General features: G+C 53.6%; 1 protein-coding gene across 1 annotated transcript in view; it reads left to right on the forward strand.

Moving 5' to 3' along the window:
• The first annotated feature begins 8 nt into the window (after positions 1 to 8).
• LRRC75A (leucine rich repeat containing 75A) overlaps positions 9 to 23824 on the forward strand; it is a 43848-nt gene continuing 20032 nt past the window's right edge. Inside the window, exon 1 of the mRNA XM_034989662.1 lies at positions 9 to 274. Within this exon, the coding sequence (XP_034845553.1) occupies positions 23 to 274 (252 nt within the window). The 5' untranslated portion in view covers positions 9 to 22. The remainder of the gene's footprint in view (positions 275 to 23824) is intronic.

Consider the following 23824-nt stretch of genomic DNA (forward strand, 5'->3'; position numbering starts at 1 on the left):
GCCGGCGGGCGGCGGCGGCGGCATGGGCACCCGGCAGACCAAGGGCAGCCTGGCCGAGAGAGCCAGCCCCGGCGCGGCGCCCGGCCCCCGCCGCGAACGGCCGGACTTCTGGGCGTCGCTGCTGCTGCGCGCCGGGGACAAGGCGGGGCGCGCGGGCGCCGGCGCGGGGCTGCCCCCCTACCACCGGCGCGTCGGCATGGTCCAGGAGCTGCTGCGGATGGTGCGCCAGGGCCGGCGGGAGGAGGCGGGGACGCTGCTGCAGCACCTGCGCCAGGTGAGCGCGGGGAGGGCGCGCGGGGGGGGGCGCGCCGGCCCCGGGAGCGCCCCGCCCCTTGCCGAGCAGGCCCGGAGCGCCGAGGGCACCGCCCAGGGCCCCCTCTCGCGGGGATGGAGCTGGTCAGGCAGCAGGTGCCTCGGCGCTCCCGCTGAATTTGAGGCCTCGGGGCGGGGCGGAGGAAGGCTGGCCCAGTGAGGCCCGGCTGCAGGGGACCTGTTGGAATAATGTCCCCGCTTCTCTCTCCTCCACACGCGGAGAGGGAGGCAGGTCCCAGGGATGGGCGGTGGGAGCGGATGCGGGGAGGGATGCCTAGGCTGGGCCAGGGCGCTTTTCTTCCTCTCCATCCACTGGCAGTCACCAAGGGTCCTCAAGGAATGCGCAGTCGTCAGTTTCTCCAGGGGGGAGTCCAAGGGCACAGCCCTGGGACTGGTGAGGTGCCGGTCACGAGGTCATTTGCCCACCCGGGAGGCATCCTGGATTGCGGTTGAGGCAGGAGGCAGCGTTTATCTCCCCTGGTTTACTTGGACAGGTGCTCAGCCAGGAGTCCCTGCTGAACAGTGAAGAGAAGGGAAGGGGGGAGCTGACTTGGTTTCCTATGTGAGTACCTGGCTGCAGGAACTTCAGAAGGCGGCCAGCACTCTGCCTTCAGCCTGTTCCTGTCCCTGTCCCGTTGGTTAGGGACTGACGTTGCAGATCTGGCCAGTCCCCTTTGCTTTGGGGCTGCCCTGGGCGGATGCTGTCATCCACGTCTCTGGCTTGTTTTCCTCCTTCACTTTCTTTTGAGGGAAGTGAGCCCCCTGTTCCATGGATTTTGTTGAGAGAGAGGCAGGAAGGTGCGTCTCCTGCATCACCAAACAAGTTGTCTTGGCCCAGCTTTGGGGGGTGACCATGTCCAGGTCCCATAGTTCTCCTCTGTGTGGAGTCCACCACAGACCCAGGAGGGGGGACCTCAGGTGGCCTTTCTAAAGTTTCTCTGTCTCTAATGAAAGACGCTGCAGGAGCGCCTTCCTTGTAGGCGCTTCCAAAATCTAATCAGACGCACATCCCTGCAGGATTTTGTAGCACCCTCCTCACACCTTTTGTATCTGGTGAGCTGTTACCGTGGAGTGTGTTCCCAAGGTGTGCACTGCGCAGGGAGAAGGAAGGGAGAAGGAAGCAGGGGCTTGGGGACTTGGAAGACGTGGAGCTACTGCTCTTGCCTTCTTTTCCATACAGCATCCAGAACAGTGCCTGAGATGCTGCTGGATCCCTAGGTTTCTTCTCTGAATTGAATCATTAAAGAAAGATGACATTATGCATGGTATAACTTCAGCAATGTGTATTTCTCTGTCTTTTGAAAATGGGAAACCAGCGGATGGCCTCTATGGAAACTCTGTTGCTTTCAAACAGAATGATGGATTTTCCAGACCATCCCATTGCGCACACCAGATAGTAAGAAGGTTCTACTGCTCCTCCAGTCCCTCTGAAACTGAGTGTGATTGCACATCCTGAGGCTGAACTTCTCCCTGGTTTTTGGAGAGTAGATAAGTTCCTGTGGCCTCTCGGGGTTCTTGAGACAGGGAGCATTTCCTGGGAAATGTTGGTCTTGTCTGCGGCCTGACACCTTTTGTAGTGACAGGACTAGAAGGGCTGATGGGGGGCAGGATGGGGTTAATCAGACTTGCCCCTTTTCTGTGAAAGCAGCAGGATAACTTGCCTTCCAGGGCCTGTGTCAGGCTCCCTTGACCTCTGGTTTGTGGGTGAGGTCCACGGGTCTCTCCCGAGTCTCCCGAGTCAGCGATGGGCCTGCCCGAGGGGCCTGGAGACCTGTCCTGTTGCCTGGAACATACGAATCAAGGCTTCTCCCAGAAATGGTCATGGACCCTGGGCGGTGTGAGAGGGGAGCCCAGGTGTCCAAATGTCCATGAGACACAGAGGCTGTTTTCTAGGACCCTGAGGCTCTTTAGAGGAATGTTGAGCTGGATCTGTGCAAAGAAGTGGCTCTTTCTCCCAAATTGTGTTTCCTTTCCAGTTGGCTCCTCCAGTGTGGAGGTGGTGATGTTCAGAAAGGGAATGAGCAGCCACTGAGAGGCAGCCCCCCCGCCTCCCAGGTGGGTTCGGGTAGGCCTTGAGCTCTAGAGTTGGAGGAGACTTGGGATCTTCGACCCCTGTGGTTCTCAGCCTCAAGTCCCCGAGCATTTTGAGCCCTGAAGGAGCTAGGGACACTCTTCCCAGACCAATGCACCAACACGTACAATCTTGCAAGAATTCCAGAGTGTTCGCAGACCCCAAGTTCAATATGTGCCCCAGTCTGGTACCACGCCTCCCCCACTGTGTGACTTGCTACGGGCTTGGGATTGGAAACAGGGACCTCAGGACCTTGTGTGGCAGTTTGTGGCGGCTGCTGGTGTCACTGCTTCTGAATGCCCCCCTTTCGCCTGTAAGATCTGGAGGGTAGTTTCCCTGATCGGAGACTCTTGGGTCAGTCCGTGCTCGGCACTTGCTGGAGAGGTATCAGGAGGCTTTAGTTAATGTTAACGATCCTGAGCTGGGGTTCAGGGGTTCAGGCAGAATGCCAGGAAGCTGCCCTGAAGGAGTAGAGCGATCTCTCTTTCTGCAGGAACAGTGTACTCGTGAGAAGAGCCTGGGGCCAAGGATCAGCTCAGGCAGCTTGCCTTCCAGTCCTTAGTCCGCTTTGACCTTGAACTCCAGCAGATAACCTCCCTGAGTTCTGTTTCCTCATTTCCCAAAGAGTAACTGGAGGACTGAGCAGAGCAAATGCTACAAAGTATGTGAGGTTGAGTTGGCTCGCAAATCAAGATACATTCTCATGGCAATGGAACGAAACAAGAGACTCTGCCCTACTTCGGGGCTGGCCAGGCTACGGGTAGGGTCTGTGGTATCCTCTCTCAGGCCAGGCCCAAAGAATTTTTGGATCTTGTCGACCTGGCCAGGGCTCCGTGTGGGTCAAAAGCTCAGGGCACGTTCAGAAGCAGTCTGGTGTGGGGAACACGTGGGGACAAAAGAAGACAGCTGTGGATAGAGGAGGCCATTCCTCTCCCCATCCCTGGGCTCCATTCCTGCAGGCCTGACCCTTCCCCAGACCCTTCTTCCTAAGCCTTGGGCTCAGGCCTGCCATCTTTAAGGAGCCCTGGGGAAGAAGTGCCTTCAGGCATGGAGAGAAGGCAAATGCCAGGCTATGGGGGAGATGGGCTGTCCCCTCTTCAGCCCAGCGGCCTCTCTGAGGCCCACAGATTGTAGTAGACTGGGTTGTTGGCCAGCCTCATGAGACACTAGAATAAGGGGTCCGTTTCCCCAGGATACACCAAGCTGAACTGGCCCACTTCCTCATGTTCGCCATGCGTCCCTGCTTTCCCTGAAAGACAATCTGATTAGATCAGTTTATTGCCATTCAGTATGGTGCAGCCCTGCTGGGCAGAGCTGTTCCAGGGTTGGCCTGTCCAGTCCCATCCAATGGTGTGGCTTGGGCCTGGACACCTGGTTCAGTCTACTGGCTTTACTCTATACCTGGGACAATGAGCCACGTCAGCTAATACCAAAAAAAAAAAAAAAAAGAACTCCCCCTCCCCCCGCACCGGGGCCTAGGGTGACTTGCTTCCCAGAGGGGCTGAATAGTGGACAAGCACTTAGAGGCTCCCTAGGGACCTGGACACTGGACAGGTGTTTCCCACCTGGAGTCAGAAAGATGAACAGAATGGCCTTGAAGATCTCCTTTTTCCTCTGACACCCCACCTAAGAAAATCTCTTTCAGTGAGCTGCTTGGAAGGCCACCAGGCACCAAACAGGGAGGCCCCCCCCACCCTTGCCCTGATCTGATCCTTCCCTGACCTGGAATGCCTTTCCTTGTTTCCAGTGAATGCTCCTTGCCTTTCTGAGGCCAGCTTCCACGTCAGCCCTTGGCTCTGAGATTCACTCGTCTTTTAGGTCCCACAGCACTGGGGAGCAATTAATCATCTGCATATGGTTTTTCACCTGACATCGATTTTGTTGGTCAGACTAAGTCACGTGCTTCCTGAGCGTGGAGACCCCCGCCACCACCGTTGTCCCTGGCATGGTATTGAACACCCGTAGGCCTGTGACATTCTTTAATTAGTCTGTGCACCATGAAGCTATGCATCAGCCCCCACTGTCACTGTGTGTCCTCAGAAACTCTCAAATCCCCAGCCACAGCTCTACATCTGGGGGCTTATCCACTAGGCGCGTTAGTATGGTCGTGAGATCTGACACGTTTGCCTCCTATGTGGGTGGATGTCTGGGAGCAGTGTCCTCGGGGCCTGGCTGTCCCTGGCAGCCTGCCAGGGGGTGGTGTTCTTGGAGACAGGAGTGGCCCAGTGCCCGGGCCTCCGTGGGCACCTCGGGGATCCCATCCTACAGGTGCAGTCCAGCGCCTCTGCGGAGGTGGTGGGAGGGGAGCCTGGCCTCCCCGTTCCTGATCTGCTGCTTGTGCTGAATCATGTTCCTTTCGTCCGCAAAAGAGAAACCTTCCTTTTTCAAATCCACTGCTCTCTGACTGGGCTGGGCGCAGACATTTCCAGTTTATGAAGATGCAGAAGGAATCCCGTGCCAGGGCCTGCTTTGCTGGTTTACAAGACCGGAGACGCGGCAGCCTCTGTATGGCCCTCCACCACAGCAGGGCTGGGAGCTGGGCAGGAAAGCTCCTGCTTTCTGGAACAAATGTCCACCTCCTCAGAGATAACTAGCCTCTGCTTTGCTCCTTGTCTTCAGGGCTCCCAAAATACCCTGGGGGCCATCCATGGACACCCCACCTTGGTGCACCCCTCTTTGGTGCACGGTGTACCACCCCCCTTCCCCGACGTCAGTTCATTTCCCTTCGGGCTTTCCTGGGGCAGATGCCATAGATCACGTTACTGGGCACAGTGGGGTTTCTAGAAATCCTCATCGAATGGGTTTTAGACTTCTTCTCGGGCACACTCCCCCCAGACTGCTGCTCCTGGAACTCTCTCTCAGGAGCCAGCATGGTCTGGCTCAGACTTCTGGAGTGTTTCCACTCCAAGCATGGGGCCAGGTTATCCTTCCAGCAACCCGCAGAGTTGACACGGCCGCTGCCCCCGCCCCTTCGAAGGCTGTCAGAGGCTTCTCTGCCCCGCCCCCACTCCTGCAGGGGAGAGCCACCTTGCAGAAGAGTCACCCGGGTGATGAGGATCTTTCTCTGGCTTCCGCACCGGGATACTCAAGGGGTGGGGTCAGCGGCTGAGGAGACCCCCTCCTTCAAGTGGGGATCCCCGCCAGCCATCTGCCCCCCCTTTCCCTCCAAGAGCAGCGCTGTGGGGGGACCCGTGAGAAAAAGGACACTCGAAGCGGCTTGCTCCATCCCCCCCACCCCTCCCTCGCCCGGCTCTACGGCAGCCTCATTCAGGAGGAGAACCTGGAGGGGTGGGAGAGGAGCCCAGCTGTCCAAGATCGACTCAATCATTGTATCCTGGGCTCACTGTCTCCAGGAGAGCTGGCTGTCCTGATGAGAACAGTGACCTTGCACAGGGAGCAGGGTTTGGGGGGCGGGGGGCTCATTACCATGCCCGTTCTCCTCCCCACCCCACCCACTGGCCCTGAGCAGTGCCCACGTGGCTCTCCGGGAGCATTTCCCAGCTTTTTTTTTTTTTTTTTTAACTCAGCTGCTGCTCAAAGGGATGTGGCATTTCGATGTTTCTAACTTTATCTTAAGCAGCATAGACGCAGGAGTCCGGCTGGGAGGGTGGGGGGGTGGGGTGTCAGAGCAAGGTGTCGCCTGCAGAGGTGGCCTCACTTGGGGCCTGGGGCCGGTGCCCACCTCCAGGCTGTCCCCTGCCCCTGCTCAGCCCTCCGCGTCCATCCCTTGCTTCGGCTTCTCTTTGTGCTCCTCTGTTTCTCTCCGTGTCCTCCAAGAAGCAGACTCTTTGCCTCTTGTTAGTGGGCCCGCCCCTGGTCAGCTGCCCTTCTGCAGCACATCCCCAGCCTCCACGGCAGGAGGACAGAAGGGGCTGGCGGAGGTCGAGAAAGGGCTCCAGCTCATTGCAGTCATCTGCTAGGTGTTCCCGGGCCTTGAGCCAGAGGGCCGGCAGTTGGAGACGCCCCTCCTGTCTGCACGTCGCTTTCTAGTCCATAAAGCGTTTTCCCGTGTTTATTTTGCTCCTTAAATAGTCTTGGGAGGTTGACAGGATATTGCTTACAGTAAAAAAAAAAAAAAAGATGGGGGTTTTTAATATTATGAAAGCCCTGAATAATCACTGTAGCAAAAGATGAAAAGGCAGATGAGCAAAAAAGAAGACCGCGGGAATTAATTCATCATCTCTTCTACAGTCGCGTGCCTGAGCCACCAGGCACTGTTCTTTTTTTTTTTTTTTTTTAAGATTTTATTTATTTATTCATGAGAGACAGAGAAAGAGCGAGGCAGAGGGAGAAGCAGGCTCCCAAGGAGCAGGGAGCCTGATGCGGGACTCGATCCCAGGACTCTGGGATCATGACCTGAGCCAAAGGCAGATGCTTAACCATCTGAGCCACCAGGTACTGTTCTTTTTTTTTTAAGATTTTATTTATTTATTTGACAGAGACACAGCGAGAGAGGGAACACAAGCAGGGGGAGTGGGAGAGGGAGAAGCAGGCCTCCCGCTGAGCAGGGAGCCCGATGCAGGGCTCGATCCCAGGACCCTGGGATCATGACCTGAGCCGAAGGCAGACTCTTAACGACTGAGCCACCCAGGCGCCCCCACCAGGTACTGTTCTAAGCACCGGGGAGACAGCAGACAACCAAACTGCACTCATAATGCTTCCCCCTAGCGCTTGGAGGGATGGTGAGGACCCAAGAGGCCGACCCTCGGGCAGCCACTTAGTATGGCCCAGCGGAAGGGCTCTGCAGGGGTGGGCCACATTCTACTGGCAGCCAGGAGCCCTCGGTTCTGGGCCCAGCTCAGACCCTTCCCTTCTCTGGTCTGAGCGCCCCCATCTACAGAACGAAGGGGTGTATGGTTGAGATGGCCCTGAGGTCTTCTCCCACCACTCAGGTTCCAGCCAGGCTCCCATGGTTTCAGCAAGACCCATTCATTCCCATCTGTGGTCACTTGTTTCTTCCAGGCCTGGAGCCAGATGAACCTTCATGCCCTGAGGTCTCTCCCTTGTCCCCAACTAGTGCGAGAGAGCTGGGACACAGGGAGGGGCTTCTGGAGGGAAACAGCCCCCTGGGGCTCTGGGGTCGACCCCTACATACCCCCCACACTGGCCACTGCAGAGGCCAGCCTGTCGTGCACGCAGCGGTCCTAGCTGACCCACCCCTCCGCTAACTGAGGAGAGTAGTCACGCAGCGTGGGGGGCAGAGGCCAGAGCAGGGGACCTGCACACCTTCACGTAGCTCTGGGCAGCAGTGCGTGAGCAAAGACCAGTGTTGACAGACGCGGTGTTGTCCTGTGAGCCCTGCACCCGGGGTGTCAGGAAAGAGAGCAAGGCCTGTCCCCAGGCTTGGCCAGGCCCTGTTGGGACCTGTTGCCTGTGGGACTCATTCAGACTTCCCCTCCCCTCCGACCTCCTCTGGCCCCAGGAGGCTGCCTGGGCCCCCCTCACATCTGCCTGTCTCCCCTCCCTCCCGTAGGCCCCCTCCTGGGTGCCTCTCCACTGCCCCCAGGGACCCAGACTCCCAGCCCAGGAAGAGCCGGGGGCCTTGTCCCTGGGGCAAGACCCCTGCCCAGCACCCTCTGCAACCTGGCCACACTAGTGCTTGGTTCTTTCACTCAGCAGACGCTCTTCCTGAGCATCTACGGGGTGGACGGGCCCAGGGCAAAGTGGGAAGAGTCGGGTCAGCCACGGTGCTCGTTTTTAGAGGGATAAGAAGAGCAGCTGATACCGTGGATGGTGGCGAGTGAGTGTAGAGCCCACCGTAGCCGGTCAGATGCCCGCTCTGCCGTTGACTCTGGCCACAGATGCAGGGAAGCCGGGCTGGGCAGAGAGCCAGAGGAGTGGCTGCAGGGGGTGGCAGTGGGGGCACCCAGAGGGGCAGGGTCCACGGCACTCCCGCAGGGCTCCCAAGTGGACACCCTCACTGAGCCTGGAGGCGGCAGGAAGCCCATCCTCCCCGTCCACTTCCTAGTTGGGGCTTTGTCTCCCCTGCCCCAAACGACCCCTCCCGGCAGCCCTGTGCGCAGGTCTGGCCCTCTCCAGTGCATCTGGCCCTTCCATGCCCTCAGCCTGGGTTCTCCAAGGGCACAGCAGTGCCCCCACAGGGAGCTCCGGCTCTCTGTGCCCCTCCAGGCACCCCACCTCCCCACAGCTGCTCTCCCCGGGGAGCCACCACCCACAGCTGCAGGCCGCCCAGGGGTAGGACCCCCAGGGGAGACGGGAAGCCCTCCCCACGCAAGTGTACCATCCACCTGCAGGGAGCCGGCACTCAGAGCCTGCATCCCACTCCCCCTTCCTTCACAGCCCCTGGTGCCCTTAGTTCTGTCCATGCGGTCACTGCCTCCTGGCGCTTCAGGCTCAGGCCCCACGCAGAGAGGCAGGAGTGGGGCAGGATTCCCTCCCACTGACGGAGACCGGGAGAGCGCACCCCACCCTGGACGTCAGCTTGGATGTCTGGCCCAGCGCACCGCAGCAGGGCCACCCCCCCCCCCGTGCAGACCGTGGGGAGGGCTAGAGGAAGAGGGGGGGACAAGAGCAACAGGTACGGGAGTCGGGGGGACGGCTCTGTGATCAGTTGGATGGTCCCAGAGGAATCCCAGCTGGGAACAGAACATGTCTTTCTGATTTTCACTCCTGGTAAATAGTCAGACTGGAACTCTCCACCCGCACTGTCCTGGAGGCCTGCGCCCATAGCTCAGATACCGGACCAGGGCAGGCATCCCTCTGCTGAATGCCACATTGCCTCGCCTGGCCCAGGTCCGTCCTTCCTGACAATGTCACCACCCACTAACTGCCTGACTCTGCTCTCCTCTCCACCCTCAGACCCCGCTCAGGCCTGCCACCCTGGGAGGTATCCTCCTTTGCACCTGTCAGGACCCAGGTGTTGAAGATTCAAACTCCAGTATCATACAGTAAACTCAGTGTGACTCAGATTTTGCCGAGATTGGTTTATAATCTCTTACTTAGGGCTCCTGATGGCCTTCCTGTGGGGCTGTCACTTTCTCCCTGTGTACGTAAGAGAATAAAAGAAAGCAGAGGCTACTGAGGAAGAAGCATGGGAGGGGCTGTAGGCCCACCTGGCACCAGGTGCTGGGTCAGACCTCTGGCCTTCTAATGGGCCACCTGACCATCTTGCCTATTGTGGTCCCATTGGCTCACTCCTGGCTGTGATCCTGTGTCCCAGCCACCAGAGAACAGGAAAGGCTGGGGTTTGAATGTCCTTAGAGAACCAAGGGGCTGGATCTGCCCCTTCCCCCTCCCTGGAGGAATTTGATAGAGAGGAAGGGGTTCCTCTGGTTCCTCTGCTCCTGGCAGCCTAAGGAAACCAAGGACTTTGTTGGTGTGGAGGCCATTAAGTGAATCCAGGTGACCCAAGGATGCCTCATCACATTGGTTTCTTTCAGTGAGATGTAGGGCATCTCCTTGCCCATCAAGTTCCCTTGTGAGAGGTAGAGAACACCCCCTGGTTGGCAGAGCCAGAGTTAAATCTTGGTGAGTTCAGCGCCACCCGGACACCTTTGTGCAGTACACACCCTGCACAGCTGTACTTGGCAGCCTTGGCAAAAGTGCACAAAAGGGGGCGCCTCGGTGGCTCAGTCCTTAAGCGTCTGCTTTCAGCTCAGGTCATGATCCCGGGGTCCTGGGATTGAGCCCCACATCGGGCTCCACATCGAGAAGCAGAAACCTGCTTCTCCCTCTCCCACTACCCCCTGCTTGTGTTCCCTCTCTCGCTGTATCTCTCTCCGTCAAATAAATAAATAAAATCTTAAAAAAAAAAAAAGTGCACAAAAGTTCAGTCTTTATCAGCTGAGGCCAGTCAGGAGCCTCACCCCTTTCCCACTCATCTCCTCAAAACAGCCTTCCCAAATCACCTAAATCAGGGAGTGGTAAAGTGTCAGCCAGCACATGATTTCTGACTCTGAGCCAGATGCTGGCCCTCTTCTTCCTTAATCGGGGAGTTAGAGCAGTTGGGCATCTTCTATAAGGTTCTGGCTCAACACTCCTGCCTTTCAAAGGGTGTCAGACAGAATCAAAAACATCCTGAGTGGGTCTGGAATCAGACCCAGTCAGGAGCACCAAAGGACAAGCAGGGGCATCATGGTGTCTTTCCTGGCTGGACTTCCATAGGCTCTGGCCCCTCCTGTGTCCCAGGGATCCAGGAATTTCCCAGACTCTTTCCATTCCCGCCTCCACTAGTTCTAGGGGAAATAAGGTCTGGATGCTTCCCATCCCCTGTAAATGTCCTCCATATCTCCCCATGAAATAATTCCATCCGATGTAATTTTTCCTAGGATGTGCCGGTCTTCTGAACTTTTTATTATTCTCAACTGCAGATTTATATCTTCCACTTCCTTCTAGAGTCGTGGAGTTTTATGGTGGAAACACTTTGAGGCAGGATCCTTGCCCTTGAGGTTTCCAGACTGCTGGTGGCCCAGAGACCATCAGGAGTGTGGAGGGCTATGGTTCTTGGATATGGAAACTCAGACACAAAAAGGGTTATGGGGACACCTGGGTGGATGAGTCGGTTAAGCATGTGCCTTCGGCTCAGGTCACTGTCCTGGGGTCCTGGGATCACCGCACCTGCTCATCGGGGAGCCTGCTTCTCCCTCTGCCCCTCCCCCTGCTCATGCTCTGTCTCTCTGACAAATAAAAATTTGAAGAAAATTTTAAAAAGGTTCCAAGGTACCTATTCCAAGAATTCTCATCTCTCTGGAATTCACCTGCTGGTAGAGAATCCTTCACGCAGGGCAAGGAGAACAGAAATGTTTTTGGTATATGACGCATCTCAAAGAGAGGACCCAGAAGTGGGCACTCTGGGGGGGACAGGGAGCACGGGGTAGGGGGAGAGGGCCATGCCTGACAAGGAGGGGGTGTTGGGATGGAAGTAGAGAAACTGTTCTAGAAACTAGCAAGGGGCCGGTCAGGAAGCCCAAAGGAACAAGGGCACCGGGTTGGACACTTGAGAGCAGGCATGCTTAACTGTGCCTCCACGATCAGCCAATTCCCCCAAGGACTTTCCATTCAGAATGGAATGGATCAGCAGGCATCCCAGGTGTCCCGTCTGGGCCACACTCTGGAGGGAAGAGGTCCGCCAAGGGAAGTCCTGCGGGCAGAAAGCAGGGATGCCGGCATGGAAAGAGAGGCCTAGGGCCCTGCTGGAGAGCTCTGAGCCTTCCTTCCCTGGGCCTGCGGCTCTGGCCCTCTCACCTCCCCCCCCCCCCAAGGCCCCCAAAGCTGGGGACAAACCCAGGGCCCCCCCCAGAAAGCGGGCCAAGCCCCCCCCCCCCTTCCTTTATAGCCTGTAAATCCCACAGATTCCTTCTTGCTGCTGCTGGTTGTAGCCCTGATCCTTCCACCTTCTGGGAGAACGAGGCCCTGAGGATCAGGGTCTTAGGACGGGGAAAATTCCACCTGGCTGGGACCCCTGCTGGGGAGCCCTCAGAGACCACAGCTGCGGCAACCCTCCCGAGCCGTCTGCCCTCCCCTCTGCCCGGAGAATGACATGCAGCTCCTTAGTGAGAGGCCATCGAAGTCACCCACCGATTCTGAATGGAAAGTCCTTGGGGGAATTGGCTGATCGTGGAGGCACAGTTAAGGCCTCCCACTGGGCCCTGGACCCTGGGGGATCTCCCCCTCCTCCCTCTACGCCACTTCCTGCTTGGAGTTGGGAGCGAGCTGGAGTCAGGCCGGGTCCTTCTCCAGCGTGACTCATCTCGGCTCACCCAGATTCTTGGAGGCTTTGTCTGGGCCTTGGCTCTGACCTAGAGATTTAAAGTGGTAAAGACCCTCAGTTGGTCGTGATGGTTACTTTTACGTGTCAGCTTGGCCAGGCCGTGGTACCCAGTGTTGGTCAAACACGAGTCTAGATGTCACCGCAAATGGGTTTTTAGATGACATTAACACTGAAATCAGTAGACTTTGAGTAAGGCAGGTGGCCCACCAGAATGTGGGTGGGCCTCATCCAATCAGTTGAAAACCTTGAGAGACAAGGCGGGAAGGAATTCTGCCTCCAGATTGCCTTCAGACTCAAGACTGCAACATCAGCTGTTTCCTGGGTCCTCAGCGTGCTGGCCTACCCTACACACTTCAGCTTTGCCAGATCCCACAATCCCAGGAGGCAATTCTTTCTCTCCCTCTTTATCTCTCTCTCACACACATACACACACACACCCTATTGGTCTGTTTCTCTGGAGAACCCTGACTAATACCCTTGTCCTCTATGGGTTGGTGGCTAAAGAGAAGGAGTTAGAAACTTCGGGGGGACTCTGGGGCCCTCCCGTCCCTGCTACTCGCTCGCTGTATGAGACAACCCTCCAGTCCTCAGCTTCTCACTCCGAGAAATGGGCTGTTTCTGTGAAGTCTGTTCTACTTGGAAAGCAGGATGGTAGGAGCCAGAAGGAGGGTCTGAGTCATTCCTCCACCTCTTTGTCATCACCTATGGTTTCTTTGACAATGGACCAGAACTTCCATCTTAAACAGACAAAATTAACCGCAGAGAGGGACAAATGCATTCGCCGGAAAGCATAAACAACTCACACAGACCATTTCCCAAGCAGAGAGATCAGGAGGGTGCTGGGACTGATGACAAAGTGCGGAGAATCCTGGAATGTCGAAAAGCCAGGTGCCCTCAGGGACCCTCTGGCCCCAGGCTTCCTGCAGAATCCCGGCCCCACAAGATGTGGGGAAGTGGGCAGGGGCACCGGAACTGAGTTTGGCATTTAGTGCAAATGCCACCCCCCTTTCAGAGAGTCGTAAAGCATAGTGGCTCACACGTCATCGTCCTCGTCGGACAGGAGAAAGGAAATGGTTTTGTTGAATTCCTGGTGTTCCCAAGGCCCCCTTCCGCTCTCTCCTATTCTCTGCTCACTCTTCTGGAAGAATGAGCTGGTGCGATCCTCGTTTGTAGGTGAGCTTGCTGCCCGGTGCAGGGGATGACTTGCCCGGAACCACGCAGTGACTTAGGGTCTAACCCAGGACAGAGACCTGGGGTATCTCCTGTCCCGCCCTGAGCAGAATCTAAGCAGAGATGTGACTGGGGTGGGGGGAGACCAAAGCTTCCTCGGGCCTGCTCCACCTCCCAGCTGACTTTATATTTTTCTAAAGAAAAAGTATCTTTTTTTAGGTGGGGGGGAGATTTTATTTATTTATTTAGAGAGTATATGAGCAGGGGGCACAGGCAGAGGGACAGAGAGAGGGGGAAGCAGACTCCCCACTGAGCGCAGAGCTTGACCAGGGGCTCTATCTCACGACCCTGAGATCGGGACCCGAGCCGAAACCAAGAGTCAGACACTTAACTCACTGAGCCACCCAGGTGCCCCCAGAAAAAGGGCCCTGTTTCACGCAAAGAGTGTCATTTTGAAAAACTTCGAAGTTAAAACACAACAGACAGCCGTGAAGCCCCTCTCCGGGGGCAGGGGCCGCCCAGGTCAAGGTGAAAGAGGGCCAGCCCGGCAGGATGCTGGACTTCAAAACCCTGCAGGGGCCAGGCAGCCAAGGAGGAGCAGGAGAATCACCAACTACCCCTGGAGGGACCAGAGAACCCCACTCCTTACCCCTCACCCCTTAGCCAGGCAGGCAAGTTGGGCAGGGAGGATGCACACATATGCACACACACCACAGACACACGTATATACCGCATACAACACACACCATAGATAAATACACACATACATCTATAAATACACACGTTCCACATACATATACATATACACACATAGACACGCATATATATACATACACACAGACTACTTGTGGATGCTTGGGTTTTCTCAATTACTATTTAATATATTGAAGTGGTAATTTTAAAGCCTACTGTTTCACTACAATTTTATGTTTAACTTACAAATACATTATTCTGGGGCGCCTGGGTGGCTCAGTGGGTTAAGCGTCTGCCTTCGGCTCAGGTCATGATCCCAGGCTCCTGGGATGGAGCCCTTAGTCGGGCTCCCTGCTCAGTGAGGAGCCTGCTTCTCCCTCTCCCTCGGTCCCTCCCCCCTGCTTGTGCTCTCTCTCATGCTCTCTCTCTCATGCTCTCTGCCTCAAATAAAAAAATAAAATCTTAAAAAAAAAAAAAAAAACCCAGGGGCGCCTGGGTGGCTCAGTTGGTTAAGCAACTGCCTTCGGCTCAGGTCATGATCCTGGAGTCCCGGGATCGAGTCCCATATCGGGCTCCCTGCTCGGCAGGGAGTCTGCTTCTCCCTCTGACCCTCCTCCCTCTCATGCTCTCTGTATCTCATTCTCTCTGTCTCAAATAAATAAATAAAATCTTTAAAAAAAAACAAAAACAAAAAAAACCCCCCAAATACCATTATTCTGCTGATAAATCTAGTAGATTTAAACCATTGCACTTAAGGGTGTGGGGCTTATAACTTCAGTAACTAAATTTCTTCAGATATATCTTAGTGATGTTACTGATTTAACACATCCAGCTTTCTTAAGTTTATGAACAGCCTTCCTAAAAAGCAGGACTTTCCCCAAGTTTCTAAACAGTTCTTAAAATTTAACAGATTAAGCCTATGAACAGGACGAATATTAAGTTCTCTTGAACATTCTGTTTTAAGTAGGCTCCATGCCCAACGTGGGGCTCAAACTCACGACCCCGAGTTGAAGAGTCACACGCTCCACCGACTGAGCCAGCCAGGCACCCCAGAGATGGAGTTTTTTGTGTTTTGCATTGTTTTGTTTTTGTTTTTGTTTTTGAGAAGGCTCTATACCCAAAGTGGGGACTCAGTACTCTTGGAACCCTGAGATCAAGAGTCATGTGCTCTCACGACTGAGCCAGCCAGGAGCCCCATAAACATTTCGAAACTCCGCCAGGTCCTCTCTGAGCATTCTGCTGGAAATCCTAAGCCTAAAGTCCATTACTCAGTTACCAGTTGTAAATTGGAATTGCCAGGCTAATCTGTTAGGGACTCTAATCCTCCTAAACATTACAAATGTGTCAAATACCAGATGTGTACATGCCTAAATTTATCTGCACTTGATTTGCTTCAGTATCTCCCCGTTTAATTCAGCCCTTTCTGGGTTAAGGACACTTTGGTACCACGGAAACGGGTTTACCCTTGAGAGCACAGGGGCCCGGGGTCTGGTTGCTGGGACTGAGACACTTCACGTGCCACCTGCAGGGCGTGGTCTGAGCCCCCTCGTTCCCTCTTGCTCCCACATCCTCACCCTGCCCAGCCCCAAGCCCCTCCTCCTCCTCTCTCTTGGATTCTACGTATTGTTTCATATATCCTATCTTCGTAGATTCTTTTTTTTTTTTTAAGATTTTATTTATTTGACAGAGAGAGACACAGCGAGAGAGGGAACACAAGCAGGGGAGTGGAAGAGGGAGGAGCAGGCTTCCCGCGGAGCAGGGAGCCCGATGCGGGGCTCGATGCGGGGCTCGATGCGGGGCTCAATCCCAGGACCCTGGGATCATGACCTGAGCCGAAGGCAGACGCTTAACGACTGAGCCACCCAGGCGCCCCTATCTTCGTAGATTCTATCTATTGCTTCACAGAACCTGAGTTTTTTTCCCCATTCTTCCCGTCCTCGGGGCCCCACCTCTTGGAGCTATTCCAGGCGTCCTCTTGAATGGTGCACACTGTCACACCCTTGGCTCCTTGACTCCTGGATCGACGTCATGCTAATGACGAGAATCACAGGGGGCCAGAGGGAAGATTCCTTAGTGGTTCCCTTCCCTCATAGCACAGAAATCCTGCTACAGCAGTGCTGAGTGATTGAGTGATGCTTACATACCTCCAGTGACTGTGAGCTCACCACTTATGGTTTTTATTACTATTATTATTATTATTATTGTAAAACATAACATAAAATTCACCATTTTAGGGTTGTCTAGCTGGCTCAGTTGGTGGAGCATGTGACTCTTGATCTCGGGGTGGTGGGTTCGAGCCCCACGCTGGGTGTAGTGATTACTTAGAAATAAAATCTTTTTTTTAAAAAATCACTCTTTTTAAATGTTCTTTCTCATATGGAGCGGGGGATCCTCCCCGTGCAGGTGGTCCTACAGGGAGCATCTCTGACCAGCCAGGCCCACCTTGGGGAGCAGACGGCAAAGGAGAGTGTGTCGGGGATATGAGTACCCAGAGAGGACCCAGGGCTGATAGAAACAGGAAGTAGATTTCTATCTATCTATCTACCTATCTATCTATCTATTTATTTATTATTTGACAGAGACAGACACAGTGAGAGAGAGAACACAAGCAGGGGGAGTGGGAGAGGGAGAAGCAGGCTTCCCACGGAGCAGGGAGCCCGATGTAGGGCTCGATCCCAGGACCCTGGGATCATGACCTGAGCTGAAGGCAGACGCTTAACAACTGAGCCAGCCAGGCGCCCCAGGAAGTACATTTCTGAGGACAGTGGTCCTGGGTGCCCACAGCTGTGCTCTGGGCAGGGCTGGATGAGGGGAGGGGTCCCCAGCCCACTTGCCCTCCTTGGCACATCCCCTGGGGAAAAATGCCACCTCTGTTTTGATTGGGTGTATTAGTTTCCCAGGGCTGCCGTAACAAAGGGTCACCAACTTGGTGGCTTAGAACAACAGAAATGTATTCTCTCACAATTCTGAAGGTCAGAAGTCCAACATCAAGGCATTGGCAGGGCCGGGCTCCCCCCCAGAGGATGTAGAAGCCATTTTATGGTTTGGCTCTTCCAGTCCCTAGTGGTTAGGACTGCTTAGCTCCCATTTCTGCCTCCGCCTTCCTGTCACCTTCTTCTCTGTGACTCTTAAAAGGACACCTGTTGTTGGATTTAGGGCCCACCTGGATAACCCAGGCTGATCTCATCTTGAGAACCTGTGACTTAACCACATCGGCAAAGACCCTTTTTCCAAGTGAGCTAGCATTCACGGGCTGCAGGGACGAGGAACGTGGATGTGTCTTTAGGGAACCACCGTTGGCCCCGTGCATCCTCCATCTCTTTCTCACACTCAGTGTGGACACCCACCCCAGGGGCCCCCTCCATTCCCTGGGGCGCTTTTAAGACCCCTTCCTGCTTCCTCGGAGACTCTGGTCTTTCGTCAGCCAGCAGCCGCCTGGAATCTGCACCCGCTGCCCGCACCCCCCCCCCCCCCCCCCCCCCCGCCCCAGCTCTAGCTCGGGAGATGTTCTGGCTCCTTCCCCCAGAGTCTTCCTGGGGCCGCATTTCCCAGAGGGCACCTGACAATTCCCTTCCCTTCCCTGGGAATCCCCTGGAAGGCCAGCCAGAAGGTCATGGGGGAGGGAACACGGAGTCCAGTTCAGCCAATGAGGCCAGTATTCCCCAGATCCTGCCCATGCCCTCCCTCACGAGGGGCTGCTGCTGATGTTCTAGAGAGCTGGGGGGGGGGGGGGGGGGGAGGGGGGAAGGGGAGGGGGGCGGGGAGAGGAGCCAGTTCTGCTTCCTGCTTGCTTGCCCTCTGGACTAATCTCCTCCTGGTGGACTGTGTTTGATTACAACCTCATTAAGCAGCTTTGCACATTGGGCTCTGGTGGATTCAATATTGAAACCAGCTACCTTGGATGGTTAATATTCAGAGCTTGCAACCTGCCTCCTTGTCTGCTCTGTTGTTGCAGATGCTGTGGAGTCATGCCTGGAGGGGAGAGAGGGAGGCAAGCTAATTTCCCAGGGGGCCTTCCTTCCGGGAATGGGTTTTGGTTTTTTTTTTTTTAAGATTTTTTTTTTTATTTATTTATTTGAGACAGAGAGAATGACAGACAGAGAACATGAGAGGGAGGAGGGTCAGAGGGAGAAGCAGACTCCCTGCCGAGCAGGGAGCCCGATGCGGGACTCGATCCCGGGACTCCAGGATCATGACCTGAGCCGAAGGCAGTTGCTTAAGCGTCTGCCTTCGGCTCAGGTTGTGATCTCAGGGTCCTGGGATCAAGCCCCGCATCAGGCTGCTTGCACAGCGGGGAGTCTGCTTCTCCCTCTGCCCCTCCCCCTGCTTGTGCTCTCTCTCTCTCTCTCTCTCTCTGACAGATAAATAAATAAAATCTTTAAAAAATAATAATAATAAAATAAACCCTCAATTTAAAAGGGAAGGGGGTGGCCGTGATTTAAAATAGCGTGCTCCTGGCAGCCTCCCGAGAGGCTTCCCCCAGCCTTCCCCTGAAATACCTAAGAAGACATGCCAAAAAAAAGAAGATGAAAAATGCTGCAAACAGAGACAGGTGGACAGTCTGGGAGGCACCTCCTCTCGCTCTCAGACAGACAGAGCTGGCCCCCAGCTTCCCGTCAGGAATCTGAGGCCTCCCAAAGGAAGGAGGGAAGCCCCTTCATTAATCAGGAAGTCAGGCAAAGGCCCGTTTCTCACCCAAGCGGTGATTTGGGGGTAGGAAGAGTGGTGCTTACAGCCTCCCCTCGGCACACCCCTCCCCTACGCCCAGGAGCCACCATGGGGGGGGGGTGGGCGCTCAGCCACTGGAAGTGCAATATGGCCGGCGGCCTGGGAAAGGGCTGGGGTGCATACACCACTGTGGATTTTCACAGACTCCCATTGGAGGCCCAGGCTGTGGGGGTGGGGAAGATGTCCCTTCCCAAGGTCAGAGTCACATTGGCTCAGTGTCCAAGGCTGGGCCCGGAGCTGGCTTCCTCAGCAAGCCAGAGCCTGAAGAGGTGGACTGGACTCCTACCCAGGAAGCAGCCATGGGACAAGGTCAAGATTCCGGTGCATGGGTGCGGTCTTCCACGGACAGGCCGACCTCAGACACCAGCTGGGTGCCCTGTTTCAACTCTAACCACAGCAACCAACCCCCTTCGCTAAGTGATCCAGGGGCTTTCCCAAAGGCACCTCATTAACATGACAAAAGACACTTCTGTCATTTCCATCACTTAGGAAATTTAAAGAGTTTTAAGAGCTATGTGCCAGAAATGGGGACAAAGACCAAATATATATTTCTTACTATAAATCACAGTGTCACACGAGGCAGATGATAGACGTGGGTCTCACTAGGTTGTGCCTCCTTCAAGGGTGAGCAAGTGAGGGGAGGAAAAAAAACCCTGGGTCGGGGAGGGATGGGGTGGCTGGGTGATGGACATTGGGAAGGGTATGTACTATGGTGAGCGCTGTGAATTGTGTAAGACTGATGAATCACAGACCTGTAACCCTGAAACAAATAATACATTATATGTTAATAAAAAAAAAAGGAGGGTGCCTGGGTGGCTCAGTCGCTGGGCATCTGCCTTCGGCTCAGGTCATGATCCCGGGGTCCTGGGATCGAGCCCCGCATCGGGCTCCCTGCTCGGCAGGAAGCCTGCTTCTCCCTCTCCCACTCCCCCTGCTTGTGTTCCCTCTTTCACTGTGTCTCTGTCAAATAAATTAAAAACCTTAAAAAAAGAAAAGAAAACTTCGCCAACTTTGAAGTATTATAAAAACAAAAAACAAAAAAACAAAAAACCCTGGGTGTTGGATAAATAAATGCTATGGGAGCTGAACCCTCACCTCCGAAAATGATCTACAGCAAGATCCAGAAGAAATGAACTCGGTGGGAAAAGAACGAGATGCCACCAAAAGAGGCCAACCTGAGATTGGAAAAAAAAAAACAAGACGGTGAGCTGGAAAGCGAGAATAATGAGAAAAATAAGAACTGCTGGGATGTGAAATGCTAGCCCACTTGCGGTCCTTACTGGGGGCAGTGGAAGCTGAGCCTGGGGCTACAGAGCAGCCGCTCAAGGCCAAGACGAGGAAGGCAAACTTGAAACCCTCTGTGAGAGTGTATTATGGAAAGCGGCACCGGACTGGCTCAGTCCTGAGGGCGTGGGACTCTTGATCTCAGGGTTGTGGGTTTGAGCCCCACGCTAGGTGTGGATATTACTGAGAAATATAATCCTTAAAAAAATAAACGATAAAATCAGAAGACGCTGGGAGCCAATGTTGGTTTTCCCTTTTTTTTTTTTTTTTAAAGATTTTATTTATTTATTTTGACAGAGAGAGACACAGCGAGAGAGGGAACACAAGCAGGGGGAGTGGGAGAGGGAGAAGCAGGCTTCCCATAGAGCAGGGACCCGGATTTGGGGCTCGATCCCAGGACTCTGGGATCATGACCTGAGCCGAAGGCAGACGCTTAACGACTGAGCCACCCAGGCGCCCCGGCAAAAACTTTTAATAACCAAGCGTAATAGAAAAAAGAAAAAAGGCCAGATGCCCATGCCTCTCTGTGCATGATGCTGCCTCCTGTCTCCGGAAGGGGTCTGTGTTTGCCTTCCTGGGTCTGTGTTTGCCTTCCTGGATCTTTTCTTAAATTGTTGCAAAACACACAGAACATAAAAAGTACCATCTCAACCATTTTTACAGGTCAGTGTTGTTGGGTGCGTTCACATTGTTGTATGATCCGCCTCCAGAACTCTTATCATCTTGCAAAGCTGAAACTCCGTATGTACCCATTAAACACGAACTCCCCACAGCCCCCGGGAACCACTGTCCTACTTTCTGTCTCTGAATTTGGTGGCTCTTGGAACCTCATATAAGTGGGACTATCACTTTACAACTGACTTATTTTACTTAGCATGGTGTCCTCAAGGTTCATCCACGGTGTGGCATATGTGGGATTTCATTCCCTTTTGTGACTGATTAAGATTCCGTTGTATGGGTCAACCACACTTTGTTTCTCCATTCGCCTGTGGGTGGACCCTTGGGTTCTTTCCACCTTTCGGCCGTTGTGAATAATGCACCTATGAACACAGGTGTGCAAATATTGGCTTGAGTCCCTGCTTTCGGTTCTTTGGGGGCATATATGGTAATTCTATTTTTAATTTTTTGAGGAAGTGCCGTACTGTTTTCCACAGTGACTGCACCATTTTACATTCTCATCAGCAAGCACGAGGGTTCTAATTTCCTCCCATCCAAGCTAACACTTGGTATTTTCCAGTTGGAGAGGGGGTTGTTCTAAGATGTGGATCAGCCAGAGATGTTAGGTTGATTTGTATCAGGAAGGGAAGTGCCGGATGCTGAGGGGGTTGGCAGCATGGAGATGTGATGCTGAGGGGCAGTTGGGGTCAGGGGAGAGATACTGGGAAGGGATCTTTGGAGTTTTGAGGGGTATCGGGTAGGGATGCCCCTTTGGTGACCTTGAGAGATTGTTACAAAGACATCAATGGCTTTTCAGGTCCCCCTGCAGGTTGAACTGGTTTTTCCAGGAAAGGGACAGTGTGCTGGGGCTGTCCAGGAGAGGCAGCTAGAGGTTCATGGCAAAACCCTCCTGTGGACATTGGGTAGAAGAAACAACCAAAGACAAACATCAGGTGGGCTTAGAGTCATCTGGGGCACTGAATCCCGAGGACGGCCAAGTGATGAGTATCAACTATGGCATTATCTACCCAGATTGCCTGCAGGTGTGATTTCAATATAAAAAATTTTCGGGAACACCTGGGTGGCTCAGTTGGTTAAACATCTGCCTTCAGCTCAGGTCATGATCCCAGGGTCCTGGGATCGAGCCCTGCATCGGGCTCCTTGCTCAGTGGGGAGTCTGCTTCGCCCTCTCACACTCCCCCTGCTTATGCTTTTTCTCTGACAAATAAAGAAATAAAATATTAAAAAAAAAAATTTTTTTTTGGATAGGCTAAAGCTCAGAAAACAAACCCCCCATGTATTCCTTCCGAGGGGAGAGCTCCTCCAGCCATGTAGGAACACAAAGGACAGGTATGCGTCCAGTCACGGGAAAGTTCTGAGGATAGATAGCAAACATGCCATCTCAGTCCGCAAATCCGTGTCCAAACACCTGAATGCAGAATGTGAAATCTTATTGTCAACAGAGTAGTTTCAACATTTTTATTTATTTATTTACTTACTTTTTATTTTTTATTTTAAGATTTTATTTATTTGACAGAGAGAGACACAGCAAGAGAGGGAACATAAGCAGGGGGAGTGGGAGAGGGAGAAGCAGGCTTCCCGCTGAGCAGGGAGCCCGATGTGGGGCTCGATCCCAGGACCCCGGGATCATGACCTGAGCCGAAGGCAGACGCTTAACGACTGAGCCACCCAGGCACCACCAGTTTTCACATTTTTTTTTAAAAAGTAAGAGCAGAAATTGAATCTCCAGTTATACCCACAAAGACCAAGCAGGGGTTGGAGCTGGTGGGCTGATAAGTCGAAATTCCCAGTGACCCTCCCTCCCAGCCCCTGTCCAAGTCCTGCACTAGGGCCTGGTCCCCACAGTGCCAATTCTCCAGAGCCATTCATCACTAGGTTGAAAGTCTGGAGCCAGTCCCTTGGACTGAATGTCGCTCCTTCTCCCAGACACCATCCATGGGTGTGTGGGGAGCTTCCCTCCCCTGAACCCCTCAGCACCAGCCCTCAAAGCTGCAGCCACACAGAGAGCCTCACCAAGAGATCAGGGTAACTCGAGAAAGAAGAAAAGCGTGTTATGTAGAGTAGGAGTTTTCCCTAGGACCCAAAGGGAAGGCCTTGGGCAGATAAACCCTTCTCAGAGGCTCCCCAGCTCCTAACCTGGCTCCCCAAACCTCAGGTTAGCCCCTTTCTCCCAGAGCACCCCATTATTCTAACCCTGAAGTTCTCAAATTCCTTTTAGTATCAGGATTCTTTTATACTCTCTGTTTAATCGGGGTTTTTTTATCCATTTATTTATTTATTTTTATTATGTTATGTTAATCACCATACATTATATCATTAGTTTCAGATGTAGTGTTCCATGATTCATTGTTTGCATATAACACCCAGTGCTCCATGCAGAACGTGCCCTCTTTAATACCTGTCACCAGGCTAACCCATCCCCCCACCCCCCTCCCTCTAGAACCCTCGGTTTGTTTTTCAGAGTCCATCGTCTCTCATGGTTCGTCTCCCCCTCCAATTTCCCCCCTTTCATTTTTCCCTTCCTGATATCTTCTTCCTCTTCTTTTTTAACATATAATGTATTATTTGTTTCAGAGGTACAGGTCTGTGATTCAACAGTCTTGCACAATTCACAGTGCTCACCGTAGCACATACCTTCCCCGATGTCTATCACCCAGCCACCCCATCCCATGTTTAATCTCTTTTTAAAACTGAGGGGCGCCTGGCTGGCTCAGTCAGAAAAGCATGTGACTCGTTTTTTGTTTTTTTTTTAAGCATGTGACTCTTGATGTGTGGGTCGTTAGTCCGAGCCCCACGTTGGGTGTAGAGATTACATAAATAAACCCTAAAAAAAACCCAAAAACCTGAGATATAATTGATATTGTATTATTTAATATATAATTACTATGTTTATCATTGAAATACAATATATGAAATTGAGATGTCATCGTTATTATATAATAACAATGTGTAAGTTTCAGGTGTACAGCTTTGCTTTGAATCATCGATGTTGCCGTATGGTTGCATTAACCAACACCTCTGCGCGTCCCATTGTTGTCATTTCCTCTATCGGTGGGAACAATTACGATCTAGTCTCTTAGCGAGGTTAATGTTCCTAACAGTTTTGTTGTCTGCAATCATGGTACTGTGTGTTAGATCCCCAGGACTTTTTTTTTTTT

This window comes from Mirounga leonina, unplaced genomic scaffold, assembly GCF_011800145.1.
Source record: "Mirounga leonina isolate KUSES-001 unplaced genomic scaffold, KU_Mleo_1.0 Mir_488, whole genome shotgun sequence".
NCBI classification, from domain to species: domain Eukaryota; kingdom Metazoa; phylum Chordata; class Mammalia; order Carnivora; family Phocidae; genus Mirounga; species Mirounga leonina.